Source organism: Heloderma suspectum, chromosome 4, assembly GCF_057233095.1.
Source record: "Heloderma suspectum isolate Gila_16-S chromosome 4, 16-S_ref, whole genome shotgun sequence".
Taxonomy (NCBI): Eukaryota; Metazoa; Chordata; class Lepidosauria; order Squamata; family Helodermatidae; genus Heloderma; species Heloderma suspectum.
This window is the reverse complement of record NC_139461.1, coordinates 161,020,793-161,035,827: the sequence shown is the minus strand read 5'-3', so window position 1 is coordinate 161,035,827 and position 15,035 is coordinate 161,020,793. Positions and strand designations below refer to the sequence as shown.

At 46.5% G+C, this 15,035-nt stretch overlaps 1 protein-coding gene across 5 annotated transcripts in view; it reads right to left on the bottom strand.

The window, feature by feature from the left end:
* The window catches only part of RRBP1 (ribosome binding protein 1), a 214,478-nt gene that overhangs the window by 123,024 nt on the left and 76,419 nt on the right, over positions 1–15,035 (bottom strand). For all 5 annotated transcript variants that reach the window (XM_084854812.1, XM_084854811.1, XM_084854813.1 and 2 more), the window contains one exon: positions 10,075–10,193. In XM_084854812.1, coding sequence (XP_084710938.1) covers positions 10,075–10,193 — 119 coding nt within the window. The remainder of the gene's footprint in view (positions 1–10,074; positions 10,194–15,035) is intronic.

The window sequence follows — 15,035 nt, the reverse complement described above, 5'->3', positions numbered from 1 at the left end:
CTTCCCAGCAACTATGCTGGGAAAGAAGGCACACGAGGCTAACACTCCTCATGAATTCTATTTCCTGGTATGAGGAGATTCTACTGGGAAATGGGTGCACAAGGATGATTCTCATTGCGTGTCTGCTTCCCAACAGGATCTGCTCCCAGCAGCCCATGGCTGTGTGGTGGTGGGCTGATTCTGCTCCAGAACAAGGCATGTGGAGAGAGGCCTCCCCGCATGCCCTTGTTCTCCAGCAGGATCAGTTCTGCTGAGAAAAAGGTGCATGAGGAGAGTCCTCCTTGCACACCCACTTCCCAGCAAAATCAGGCTTCCGGCAGCCCAACAAACAGCTGACTGGCAGGCGCCCAATTTTGCTGCTACGCATGGTGCATGGGGAAGACTCTCTGTGGGGGCAGCAGCATGCACGTTGGGGGTGGATTGGGCTGGTAGGACACCCTTGGGGGTTGCATGCAGGCCACATGTTGCACACCCCAATCTAGAACAACATGGCTATGACAAGGATGCAATGGATATAATCCTAGCGTCCAGTCGTGTATCTACAAATAGGATTTTTATGACGAGCTCAAAGTGCAGAATTCTTCAGGTGTTGCAAATGGATGGGGGTCTTTGCAGTGTCCATGGCTGTCAAGATCATTCCAGCCTCTCTAAAGCCAAGGCTCTGGCCAAACAGTCACAAGATGGCTATACCATCCACAGTACTTCCAAAGTTCAATAAAGGCACCCATTTCATATTCTCAACTGAAATGTGAGAGATTTCAGGTGAGGATATTAGGGATTTGCTTCGCAGTCCCTTTATCCCCTCCTGGGATATTCATATGGTCTTGTAAGCCCTGATCAAGCCTCCTTTGAGCCACTGAGGTCAGCATCCTTTAAGCTTGTTATGGAAGGTCCTCTTCCATACAGAGTTGGGGTTCCTGTCAGTTAAAAGAGAGCTCTTCATCCTCCACAAGGACAGAGTGTTTCTGAGAATAAATCTAAGATTCCCGATAATGGTCCACAGAGCGTTCCAAAAGCTCAGGAGTCGGTATTCCATTCATTCTTTTCTCACCTCAGGCATAATGAATGGTAAATTTTGGATGTATACCAAACCCCAAAATTGAACCTCAAGTGCATATGTTTTTCTGCAAACTATTGGAGGCACAGTAGTGCCTCCAATAGATAAGGCGATAAGTCAAAAAAGGATTCTGACATGTTAAATGAAAATCAGGGGGTGGGTTATTCTAACTTTAATAAAATCAAAAGGGTTTCACCAATCTTCCTGAAAATCACACGTGTCAGACAGAAATGTCTATTTTATATAACCTGAAAATTTCAGGAAGATCGGTTAGAGATTGAGGGAGAAAGGGCTGTTAACAAAAAACATAAAATAAATACTCACTCACGCAGTTTTGGCATTAAAAACATGTGCTGGCAAACTTTTGTGCCCATCATTTGTCAGGGGCTGGGGTCTATTTATGAAAAACATACATGTTTTCATATTCCCTTTGTATTGTAGTTGGTTGAAGGGAATTTCTTTTTTAAAAATTCAATTTACTTTAAAAAAAAATAATTTCTATTGGTATAATGAATCCCTATGAGATTTCATAAGCTGTCACTTGTTTCTGGGTCCTCTGTGTGTGAGTACGCAGACAAGCAATCCCCTCAGAGTGACCAGATCCCACTGCTTCTGTTTACTGGTTTGCACTCCCAGCTGTTCCTCGGTTTTTATTTATTTCATTTCATTTTATTTATTTCATTTCTATACCGCCCAATAGCCGAAGCAATAGCCGGTTCTTCCTCTGCTCCCCCCTTTCCCCTTAATCATTTGAGTTACTAAGGTCCCTTTCTGGATTGAAGTGCTGGGAAGAGAGCCCGGAGAAGGAAGCTATGGCATGGAATAGGAGTGAAAATTTGCTTCATAAGCAGGCCTGTCTTTCCTTGAGGGCAGAACGTTTTGCTGCTGCCTGAAGTTTGAGGAGCAGGTAGTTGTGCTCAGAAAGCTGTGGTCAAACCATGGAACAATGGAGCAGTATTGTCAGGGTAGACACTGAGCCCATAGAATCCCAGAGTAGTTCTGATTCTGAGGAAGAGGAGCCGCTCCTGGGAGAGGAACGTGCTCATCCTTCACCGGGCCAACAGCTGACAGAGATTCCTCCCACTGGCATTCCTAGCATAGATAGCAGTCCCGGGGGTGACAGAGCGCGGGAAGCAGACTTGCTGGATGCGCGACGCTGACACAGGGAGCGACGCCAAATGGAGGACGCGGAAAGGAGGCATAGTGCCCAGTTGGCGCGCAAACAACGGTTGCGTCCAGAGAATCCAAGGGAAAAGGGGAGGGTCTCTCCCTAGCCCCTAAGTTCAGGATCTGCCAGTGATTCTCTTTCAAATGGGGACCAACTGTTCCAACTTAGGGCATAGGTACTCTGCTTTGATCCCCCCCCCCCCCGCTGCAAGTGCCTGGTGGCTTGGCCAGCGAAGTTTTCTGGTAAGAAAGGACTTTTTCAGATTTTCAGGGCCCAATCGGAGCTGTACATGCGTCTTTGGCCTGAGGATTTCCAGACAGAACAGGTTCGTGTGGGTTTCATCATTAACCTACTTTCAGGCATGGCAGCTAGATGGGCTTCGGGTCTCCTGCTTGCTAATGACCCCCTGCTCGTGGACTATCAAGGTTTCATGACAGCCACGGCCCGTTATTTCGGTGATCCCCTGCGCACGCAGACGGCTTCTTGGGAGATTCGCCGCCTCAGGCAGGGCAAGGACTCAGTTTCCAGCTACGCTACAACTTTTCGCTTGCTGATGCAGGATTTACAGTGGAATGATGCCGCGCTGGTGGCTCGGTTTTTGGACGGTTTGAACGACGAGATCTTAGATGAGTTGGCGCGCACGCCCAGCCTGCCTACTTTGGAGGACCTCATCCAGACCTGCCTTCAGATAGATAGTCGGCTGGAGGGGCACAGGCAGACCTGGCAGGGAGCCGGGGGCCGGGATTTCCCTCCTCCCGTTCCCCCACATTTCCTGCCCCCTCCCCCCCCGCTCCGGCACTGGGGGTGGAGGAGACCCCGATGCAGCTGGGAGCTACCTGAGCCTCACTGCCGCCAGAGGAGCTTGAGCGCCAGCAAGCTGAGCGCCGATGTTTTCGATGTGGAAAGCTGGGGCATTTCGCCAAGACCTGCTGAGTTAAATCCACAGCTCTGCTGCCTCCCTCTTCTCTCCTTCCCCCTCCTCCTCCTCTTCGTCCCCAGGCCTGACTAGACTGCCCCCCAAACCTGCTGGGGGCCTCCATTGTGGGGGTCAGTTCCCCACCGGGTGGGTGCCTTCCACAACCCCCCACCCTCCCATCTGCTGTTGCATGTTCACCTCCGCTCCTCCCAGTGGGGTGGGGTGGGGTGGATGCCCTAGCTTTAGTGGACTTGGTGGCTACGACCAGTTTCATGAATGAAACCTTCGCCCTCTTCCACAAGATTCCTACCCTGCCCCTTCCTGCCCCCTTGGCAGTGGAGACCATCGATGGGCGTCCTCTCTCTTCGGGCTTGGTGACCCGTAATACGGTTCCGCTCACTCTGCGCGCCCAGTCCCACGTTGAGCAGATTCAGTTTCACTTAGCCAAGGTTCCCCTATACCCAATCGTGCTGGGTGTTTCCTGGCTCTCTAAGCACAACCCTCAGATTTCTTGGGGGCTTCAGCAAGTGGAGTTTGCGTCTCCCTACTGCACTGCCTCCAGGAGGAGGCGCCAGTCCCAGCCCAGGCCTTAACTCTTTCCTCCCCCTCTTTGTCTGTTTCTGGCAGTCCTTCAGCTACCGTCATCCTCCCAGAGAAGTATGCGGCTTTTCGGGATGTGTTTGACAAGAAGGAGGCTGACCGGCTTCCCTTCCACCGCCCTTTTGACTGTGCCATTAACCTCATTCCAGGGGCGACCATCCCCGCTGGCCGGCTGTATTCGATGTTGGAGCCGGAACTTTGAGCTCTGCGTGAGTTTTTGGACAAGAATCTCAAACGCGGCTTCATTTGCCCGTCTTCCTCCCCTGCCTGCACTCCTACCTTCTTTGTGGCCAAACGATCTGGAGAGCTCCGCCCAGTGCACAATTTCAGAAATTTAAATTCAGTCTCCATCCCTGATAAGTACCCCCTCCCCCTCATACCTGAGATGCTGGAGCGCCTGGGGCGAGCCAAGATTTTCACAAAGTTGGACCTGTAGCGCATATAATCTCATTCGCATCCGGGAGGGGGATGAGTGGAAGACCTCTTTCGGGACCTGGGACAGAGCGTATGAATACCTAGTGATGCCGTTTGGGCTCACCTCCCCCCCCCCCCACGTTTTTATGAATGCCATCTTCCGGGACTATTTGGACACTTTTCTCATTGTGTATCTCGATGATTTACTTATATTTTCTGAGGACCCCCACGCCCATCAGTGTCATGTCTCCGCTGTCCTCCAGCGCCTCCGCGAGAACCATCTTTATGCCAAGCTGGAGAAACGTACGTTTGATCTAACCTCTTTGGACTTTCTTGGCTACATTAGTAGCCTGACGGTATCAGGATGGATCCTGCAAAGGTCCAGGCTGTCCTCTCCTGGCAGGCTCCATCCACCAAGAAAGACTTGCAACGTTTTCTGGGCTTTGCTAATTTTTACAGAAAGTTCCTGCCCAGCTTTGCTCGGCTGACTTCTCCTCTCATGGACCTCCTTAAGGGCAAGAAATCTCCTTTTCATTGGATGGCATCAGCCCAACAGACTTTCGAGGAACTTAAGAAGCTTTTCAGTTCTGAGCTGATCCTGTTACATCCCGACCTGAGGAAGCCTTTTGTAATGCAAACTGATGCCTCTGACTTTGCGGTGAGGGCGGTGGGCTGCAACCCTGCGCCTACCACTCCAGGAAGCTGAACATGTCTGAGAGAAATTATACCATTTGGAAGAAGGAACTGTTGGCCATCAAGTCCACTTTGGAGACCTGGCGTCATCTCCTGGAGGGGGCACAGCACCCAGTCGAAGTTAGAACCGACCATCGCAACCTCGAACATCTTCAGACAGCCCGTGCATTAAACCAGCGGCAGATTAGGTGGTTGCTTTTTTTTTTCTTTGTTCCACCTTAAGATTTGCCATGTGAAAGCCTTCGACAACCTATAAGCAGATGCTCTTTCTCTTAAGCCTGACCTCCAGCCAGGGAGTGAGAAAATCCCCACCCCACCCCAACATGCTTTGACATTTCTCGCCATTACTGGCTACATTATCAGTCATACTGTCACTACATGTACCACACCCCACTATTAGCATTAGTACTGCTCTCAGCCCATCTGCGTTAAAGGAGTCACCCATCTCTCACTATGAACTGACCCAGTAAAGACTCACAGTGAGTCAACCAGACTCACAGAATAAAGGTGTGAATCATGTCACAGTCAGATTCCTCTAGCAATACAGTAAGGCTCAGATGCTTCATAAGGCAATACAGGACCAGGACAATGTGGAGCATCTTTGCTGGTCCCAGGCACTCCATCCTCCCAATCTGGATTTGGGACTGAAAGACCCAGGAAAAGTGTGGGTACATGGAAGGTAAGTTGTAAGCAAACACAATTTGTGACATTGCACAACATCATGACTGATCACAGGGCACGTCAGATAAGGCATCAGACTTAGCTTCCGATTTCCTGTCTTTGTGGAGTTTGGACCAATATGAGATTGTCTGGTCTTTTTAACCAGCAGGTTGTTGCTTTTTAAAATACTTTTTATTTATTTTTGTCTTTATAAATGAAATAAACAATACCAACAACCTGATCAATAACTACAATTTCCCAACAATACAATATTCTTAGGAGGACACAACAATAACGTAAAGGAGAAGAAAGGAAAAGAAAAGCTGTTCAGTCGTTAAGTCCTGTCCTCCTAAGGTCTTCGTGACCCCATGGACCGTAGCACGCCAGGCCTTCCTATCCTCTGCTCTCTCCCGGAGTGTGCTCAAGTTCATATTCATTGCATCGGTGATGCTATCTAGCCATCTCATCCTCTGCCGTCCCCTTCTCCTTTTGCCTTCAATCTTTCCCAGCATCAGGGTCTTTTCCAGGGAGTTTTCTCTTCGCATTAGGTGGCCAAAATATTTGAGCTTCAGCTTCAGTATCTGTCCTTCCAATGAGCACTTAGGGTTGATTTCCTTTAGGATGGACTGATTTGACCTCCTTGCAGTCCAGGGGACTTGTAAGAGTCTTCTCCAGCACCACAGTTCGAAAGCATCAATTATTTGGCACTCAGCCTTCCTTATAGTCCAGCTCTCACAGCCATACGTTACTACTGGGAAAACCATGGCTTTGATTATACGAATCTTTGTCGGCAAGGCGATGTCTCTGCTTCTTACTGTGCTGTCTAACTTTGCCATAGCTTTCCTCCCAAGGAGCAAGCGTCTTTTAATTTCATGGCTACGGTCACCGTCTGCGGTGATCTTGGAGCCCAAGAAAATAAAATCTGTCACTGCTGCCATTTCTTCCCCTTCTATATGCCAGGAAGTGATGGGGCATCACATCATTAAAACGTTTTTTTAATGTTGAGTTTCAAACCAGCTTTTGCACTCTCCACTTTCACCCTCAACAAGAGGCTCTTTCGATCTTCTTCGCTTTCTGCCATTAGGGTGGTATTGTCTGCGTATCTGAGGTTGTTGATAATTCTCCCGGCAATCTTAATTCCGACCTGTGATTCATCCAACCCGGCGTTTCTCATGATGTACTCTGCATATAAATTAAATAAGCAGGGCAACAATATACAGCCTTGTCGTACTCCTTTCCCCATTTTGAACCAATCGGTTGTTCCATGTCCGGTTCTTACTGTTGCTTCTTGTCCCTCGTACAAGTTTCTCAGGAGACAGGTAAGGTGGTCTGGTATTCCCATCTCTTTCAGAATTTGCCACAGTTTGTTGTGAGCCACACAATCAAAGGCTTTAGCGTAGTCAATGAAGCAGAAATAGACGTTTTTCTGGAATTCCCTTGCTTTCTCCATGATCCAGCGAACGTTGACGATTTGATCTCTAGTTCCCCTGCCTCTTCGAAACCCAGCTTGTAATTCTGGTAGTTCTCGGTTCACATACTGCTGAAGCCTAGCTTGTACGACTGTGAGCATCACCTTGCTGGCATGTGAAATGAGCGCAATTGTACGGTAGTTTGAACACTCTTTGGCATTGCCCTTCTTTGGAATTGGAATGTAAACTGACCTTTTCCAGTCTTGTGGCCACTGTTGAGTATTCAAAATTTGTTGGCATATTGAGTGCAGCACTTTAACAGCATCATCTTTTAGGATTTTAAAATAGCTCAGCTGGAATACTGTAATCTCCGCTAGCTTTGTTGTTAGTAATGCTTCCTAAGGCCCACTTGACTTCACTCTCGAGGATGTCCGGCTCAAGTTCAGTGACCGCACTATCATGGCTATCAGGGACATTCAGATCTTTCCTGTATAGTTCTTCGGTGTATTCTTTCCACCTCTTCTTAATCTCATCTGCTTCTGTTAGGTCCCTGCCTTCTTTGTCCTTTATCATGCCCATCTTTGCACAAAACGTTCCCTTGATAGCTCCGATTTTCTTGAAGCAATATCTAGTCTTTCCCATTCTATTGTTTTCCTTGATTTCTTTGCATTGTTCATTTAAGAAGGCCTTCTTGTCTCTGCTTGCTATTCTCTGGAAATCTGCATTCAGTTGGATATATCTTCCCCGTTCTCCTTTGCTTTTTGCTTCCCTTCTTTCCTCAGCTACTTGTGAAGCCTCCTCAGACAGCCACTTGGCTTTCTTGCATTTCTTTTTCTTTGGGATGGATTTCGTTGCTGCCTTCTGAACAATGTTACGGACCTCCGTCCATAGTTCCTCAGGCACTCTGTCTATCAGGTCTAATCCCTGAAATCTATTTGTCACCTCCGCTGCATATTCATAAGGGATATGATTGAGGTCATACCAGAATGGTTTAGTGGTTTTCCCTACGTTCTTCAATTTAAGCCAAAATTTTGCAACGAGAAGCTCATGATCTGAGCCACAGTCAGCTCCAGGTCTTGTTTTTACTGACTGTATAGAGCTTCTCCATCTTTGGCTGCAAAGGACATAATCCATCTGGTTTCGATATTGACCATCTGGTGATGTCCATGTGTAGAGTCTCCTCTTGTGCTGTTGGAAAAGAGTATTTGCTATGATCAGTGTGTTCTCTTGGCAAAACTCTATTAGCCTTTGTCCTGCTTCATTTTGTACACCAAGGATATGCTTGCCTGTTATCCCGGTGATTTCTTGACTTCCTACTTTAGCATTCCAATCCCCTATGATGAAGAGGACACCTTTTTTTGGTGTTAGTTCTAGAAGGTGTTGTAGGTCTTCATAGAACCGATCAACCTCAGCTTCTTTGGCCTCAGTGGTTGGGGCATAGACTTGAATTACTGTGACGTTGAATGGTTTGCCTTGGATTCGTACTGAGATCATTCTATCATTTTTATGATAGAATGATCATTTTATGATGATATTCTATCATCATTCTATATCCCGCCGCTTCACTCTTTCTGGTGCTACTTGGAAATTCCCTCTGCTCTTCCCCAGTAGTATATTGGACACCTTCCGACCTGAGGGGCTCATCTTCCGGCGTCATATCTTTTATCCTTGTGATACGTTCCATGGGGCTTTCTTGGCAAGAATACTGGAGTGGGTTGCCATTTCCCTCTCCAGTGGACCACATTTTGTCAGAACTCTCCACCATGACCCATCCGTCTTGGGTGGCCCTGCACGGCATAGCTTATGGCTTCACTGAGTTACGCAAGCCCCTTTGCCACATCAGGTAAAAAACATATTTTGTTCCCCTTCATACTGGGTAGGAAACTGGGGTCTACAACTTGTACTGTTCTCATAATGGCCCATGGCCTAGGGGAAATGGCTAGCGAAGTGGGAACCAAATTGTGTGGAAAGCATCACTAGAGAAATTTCTTGCTAATTTTAGCGCAGACTCTGAGGAAATGTCTAAAGGAGCAGAAGAATACCTCATAAAAGTCCTGCTGTCATTGAATAGCTGCAAAATATTTGATGAACCATAATAGGTATATACAATAAAAAATGAAGCCAATATCACAGCTTCCATCCGCTTCCTTCTCCATTCATAACAGATAACCAAAAGATCATTCTTTGAGTTATGAGAATGCCTAACCTTGTTATATAGCAACTGTCAAACTCCTTGCACACAGCAACTTTTGGGAGAGAAGAGGAATCTTGTAGGCATTTTCTTCCAGAAAAATGCCTTCACTTTGTTTCTGAGATACTGATGATAATGTGTAACTGCCTGATGCAATGCTAAACGAATTTAGTTGGCTTTTCAGAATAATGCCAGAGTACTGAAAACATTAAACAAATGTTTCAGTACTGTTACTATTTGCATTCAGCCTCCAATGTTAATAACAAGTTTTCTTGTTAAAACTTGAGGGAGGGATATATTATTTGTTGTCCAAACTACATAGTCCCAGGGCACAGTCTGAAGGCACATGAGGCAGCCACCCTGCTGAAGCTAAGCAGGTTTGGGTCCACTCAGTGCTTGGAGGGGGGACTACCTGGGAACCACATGTAGCCACCTTGAGTTCCATGATGGAAGAAAGGTGGGATACAAATGTAATAAATAAATAAATAAATAAATAATACATAACCTAATAAATGAAAAGTTATATTCCTATTGTATATTGTTTTTTGTGCCCTGTCTGCAAACACCAGACATGAGAGCAAAGCCACTGTTGTCATTTTTAAACATTATGTCTGCAAACCTCAGATAACACCACTTTCTTTGTCCCGATGTTCTTAGGGCCATTTCCAATGGCTTTGATCTCAAAAACCTATGATTAGAAAGGAATATTAATTTCTAGGTTATCCAGGAATAGATTCATGCCAAGATAGCATGACCAGGTGACCATTTAACAAGATGGGTTCCATCCAGCCAAACAGGGGTGGCTACCCAAGTGTTTATGTTTTTTCATATGCAATTTTATGATGCAAATAGTTAACTAAATCAGGTTTGACTTTGCTATGGTGGGAGTCTATGGCATGGACCGGATTAACCAGGAAAGTTTTCCCTTTCATGATTCCACATTCACTCAAATACTTCCCATCTTACTTGCTCTCAGTCTGGCTCATGGCTTGGTTTAAAGCATCCCTGAGAATGGAATTTTCTTGCTGCAAGCGAGCAAGCTGGGTATTAGGGCCATTCTCCAGCTGTTCTTGTAGAGTTCGAATCTGAAAATCAACAAAAGAAAAATATCAGGACAGGTTTCAGCTGTTATTTGTATCTTGACATACGTAGAGCTCAGGGCTCTTATGTAGACAGCCTTTTACTGGCATCTCTTTTCACTCTACACTAATCTTTCTTCAACTGACATTACAAGGATGTAGACCAACACTTTGAATCAGGCCCAGAAATTGACTGGCAGGCAATGCAGTTGACACAGCACTGGAGAAATATGTTTGACATAGCCAGTCCCAGTAAGCAGCCTTGCTGCTCTATTTTGCACTGGACAATCTTCTGGACAGTCTTCAGAGGTAGCCCCATGTCTAACAATCCAGGCAGGGGGTTACCAGCACACGGGTAACTGCAGCCAGGCTTTCACTGTCCAGGTGGGCCTGGAGCTGATATAGCAGTCAAAGCTGATAAAAGGCACTTTGAGTCACTCAGGCCTCTAGGACTTCAAGTGACAGAGCTGGACCTATGAGCACACTCACACTATGAAATTGCTCCTTTGGGGGAGTGCAACCTCATCTAAAGCAAGTTGAACAGCACTTAACCAAGTACTCTATTCTTCTGCTGGTTTTAATTTGGTTTTATGGTGTTATAATAGTTTTCTTCTTTGTTGCTGGTTTTATCTTGGTTTTATTCTGCACTGTTTTTATTTTTTACTTTAATGTTTGTACTTAATGTTTTTAACGTATTGTACACCACACAGAGAACTTGGGTTACTGGGTGGTTTAAAAGTACTGTAGTTAATTAACTGGACAAGTGAACTATCTACCAACAGAACCACCATCTTCTCTGGTTTGAGTCTGTTATTGGTCCTCATCCAGCACATTACTGAGGGCCAATAAAGGGTTCAGGATAATCACTGCCTCATCTGCACTTGATGAAAACGAGAAGTAGAGTTGAGTGCCATCTACATATTGATGATACCTCAGTCCATCCCCCCGGACAACCTCTCTCAGTAGTTTCATGTAGATATTAAAAACCATGGGGGACAAAACAATGGAACACCCACGAGATAGAACTGTAGTAGCCCAGCATCACTTTCTAGAAATGGCTATAGAAGTAGGAATGGAACCACTGTAAAACAGTGGCTCCAGTTCCCAATTCAGACACCTTCCCCAGAAGGATACCATGGTCGAAAGTCATAGAGAGGTCGAGGAGAACCAACAGTAATGCATTCCCCCTGTCTTTCTCCCACAGGGGGACCAAGGCAGACTTCATCCCTAAACCAGGCCTAAAACCCAACTGAAATGGGTCCAGATAATCAGGATCACCCAGAAGTGTCTTAGCTGACCATGCTCAATTACCCTGCCCAAAAATAGAAGATTGACCACTGATTTAAAATTCCTAATGTTCTCTGGATCTAATCCTGGCTTCTCCAGGAGGGACCAAACCACCAACTCTTTTAAAGAGATTGGTAGTTGGCCATCTCTTAAGGAAGAATCGCTCACCTCCTGGATCCAGGTCCTCAAGCCAGATCTACTGGCTGTAATCAGCCAAGAAGGGCAGGGATGAAGAGCACAGGTGGTTAGACAGACAGATACAAGCTCACTGTCCATGTTATCAGGCCTCAACAACTGAAACTCATCCCATAAAACTGGACATGATGGTGTACTGGACACCTCAACATCTGGTTTGCATCACCTATGGAGTCTGCGTCGTAATAGATCGTGAGGATAGAGCGACTTTACCCTCAAAGTGTACAGCATATCAATCACAACAAGTAGTCAAGGTTTCAATTAGATCTTTCTTCTGCTCAGCTTCGAATGGGCAGCAGAATACCAGAAAAGCTCTGCAGGGAGCCATGGAGAGGATGCAATGATAGTGGAAAAGCAATTATTCTTTGCAACCATCACTGCCGCAGAGTAGGCTCAGTAATGGGCTCTAATCTGTGTTCGGTCAGATTCGGCATGAGTCTTCCTCCATCTGCATTCAAGCTGTCTTCCCCTTTGCTTCATAGTCCTCGTCTACATAGTATACCATGTCTCAGAGTAGGCTTGGCAAAGGTAAGAAAGCACTTGGGAGCAATACATTCAGCAGCCCTGATCACGTTCAAATTCCACCAGGAGACCAAGGCTTCAACAGGAGCACCAGCCATATCAGCAGGAAAATCCCACAGTGCCCTCAGGAATCCATTGGGTTTGTTTATTTATTTTATTAGATTTCTGTACTGCCCAATAGCTGAAGCTTTCTGGGAGGTTCACAAAAACTAAAACCATAAAATACAATATAAAATGTAATAGCTTAAAACTCCAGCATAAAAGTACAACTTTTATGTAAAACCTAGCAGCAATGCAGAGAATGTAAAATACAATAGCAAATTTAAAACAAAGCTAAAAGACTAGAATGCTAAAATGCCTGGGAAAATAAGGTCTTCACTTGGCGCTGGAAAGAACACAACTTAGGTGCCAGGTGAACTTCCTTAGGAAGCTCATTCCAGAACTGGGGTGTCACAGCATAAAAGGCCCTCTTCCTGGTAGCCACCCGCCTCGCTTTTTTTGGCGGGGGCTCCCAGAGAAGGACTGCTGAAGATGATCTTAGGGTCTCGGCAGGTACACATGGGAGGAGACGATCCTTTTGATAACCTGGCCCCAAGCCATTAAGGGCTTTGAATGTTAATACCAGCACTTTGAATTGGGCCCGGAAAGGGACTGGAAGACAGTGCAGATGAAAAAATACTGGCATAATACAATCACATTGGCCAGTCCCTGTTTGTTAATAGTCTTGCAGCCCTATTTCATCATTTTCTGGGGGCACAGACTGTTCTAATAGGTCCATCACCCTTGCAGAAGGGGAAAGGAGACACAAGTCTAAACCTCGAAAGAACATGACCTGACCATGACAACAGGACCAATGTTAGGTGTCAGGAGTGTTTCTGAGCACAGAGAGTGGGACAGTAGTTCAGATTCTGAAGAAGAACCGCCAGACATGGGGGAGGTATTTTCCCAGGCTAGTCCAGACATGGCTAGGCAGGCTCCTCAGGTTTCAAAGGGCCAGCTGGTGGAGGAGGGTCCCTCTTCACCCCGTGCTCCCGTAAGAGATAGCGAACAAGGAGAGGTGGGGTTCGGGGAGTCTGAATTAATAGATGCCAGGCGCAGACGCAGAGGGAGAAGGCCGGGGTGGAACTTAGACGGTCTACCTGATTGGCCTTGCGTGAACCCTGAAGTTCCGCCCCGCACCTAGAAACCTCACGAGAGAGACAGAGACCTCCCCCCACCCCTTAAGTTAGGCTAGTGAGACCGCCTTCCTTTCAAATGGCAGGCAACTTTATTAGCTACCTTTGGAACCCCCTGAAGGCATTTCCTTGTAGGCTGAGAGTCACTGAGAATTTGCATCTGTATGACCCTTTGAAGTATGGATTAAAAGCTGCAGACTGAAACCTCCTGTCTATGTTTGATTCGGCGTTTGAGGTTCTGTGGGGGAAAAAGGAATCCTGACAGCAGGTCCCTGACTTCCAGATCACCATCCTCCTGCCCAGCAGTGAAGAGCAAATCATGTGTTGGGCCAATGATATGTTGGGACAGCTCATGGTTGTCCTGGCAGCCATGAAGTCCTGAGCCACCGCAGAAATCACAGCCTCGGATTCAGTGGAGGTTGAACTACTATTCTATGATTCTAAGTCACTGAAGACCACATCAACACCAAGTCTCAGACCACCTCCATCAGTTCGGGCAGGGAAACTCCGGCAGCAGGGTAAGCAGTATATCATCAGAATCCCTAATCTGTCCTGAGAGCTCAACACTAGGTACAGATACTCCAGATCAGGGCTCACCTGGACAGGAAGTCTAGAAGGGGAGATGGAACTCCTATAGATTTTGGCAACCCCACACTTTACCTTAAAGTCTATGCTGGTGCTGTACCAAATACCCAGGTGGGCAAAGCTGGGATAAACTAACCCACCTGGCTCTCCCACCTAGGTCTCAGTAATGCACACCAGGTCAGCTTTCTCATCCAAGATCAAACCATGGATGATGGAGATCATACTGTGAACCGACCTAGCATTAATTATTAGCACCAGCAGACCTCAGGGCATGCTGACAGGGCAACCAGTCTCCACCCAGTTATTCTATGTAGGTCCTTGTGGGTGCCTTCTCAAGGGGGAGAGGCCTGGCCTACAAATGCACTGAAATATAAATAATTAAGGAACCCATTCCAGCTCAAAATCAGTATGTTCCCCCACCCTCACACTGCCAAGATGCATGTTTTCTTGGTGGCTCTTAAAATCCATGAAATGCATAGATTATTTTCAAGATTTGTTTCAAAATTTTCATTACAGGCACCATCTTAAATCACAGTGATGTTAGGAAACATGGCTATAAGCACCACACCCCGAGTCATTAGCAGCAGTACCACTGTCATCCCTACTGCTTGAAAGGAGACCCCCATCTCCCACTGTTTAACCCATTCTGCCAGCTACTGCCATTAAAAGACACAATTATTAAACAAAATATGGTATATTGCAATGCTAGAAAGAACAGAATGATAGAATCATAGAATAGTAGGGTTGGAAGGGGCCTACAAGGCCATCGAGTCCAATCCCCTGCTCAATGCAGGAATCCAAGTCAACGCATCCCTGACAGATTGCTGTCCAGCCTCGTCTTGAATGCCTCCAGTGTGGGAGAGCCCACTACCTCCCTAGGTAATTGGTTCCATTGTCATATTGCTCTAACAGTCAGGAAGTTTTTCCTGATGTTCAGCCGGAATCTGGCTTCCTGTAACTTGAGCCCATTCTTCTGTGTCCTGCACTCTGGGAGTGCAGGATCGAGAAGATCTCCTGGCCTTCCTATCTGTGACAAACTTTCAAGTACTTGAAGAGCGCTAATCATATCTCCCCTCAGTCTTCT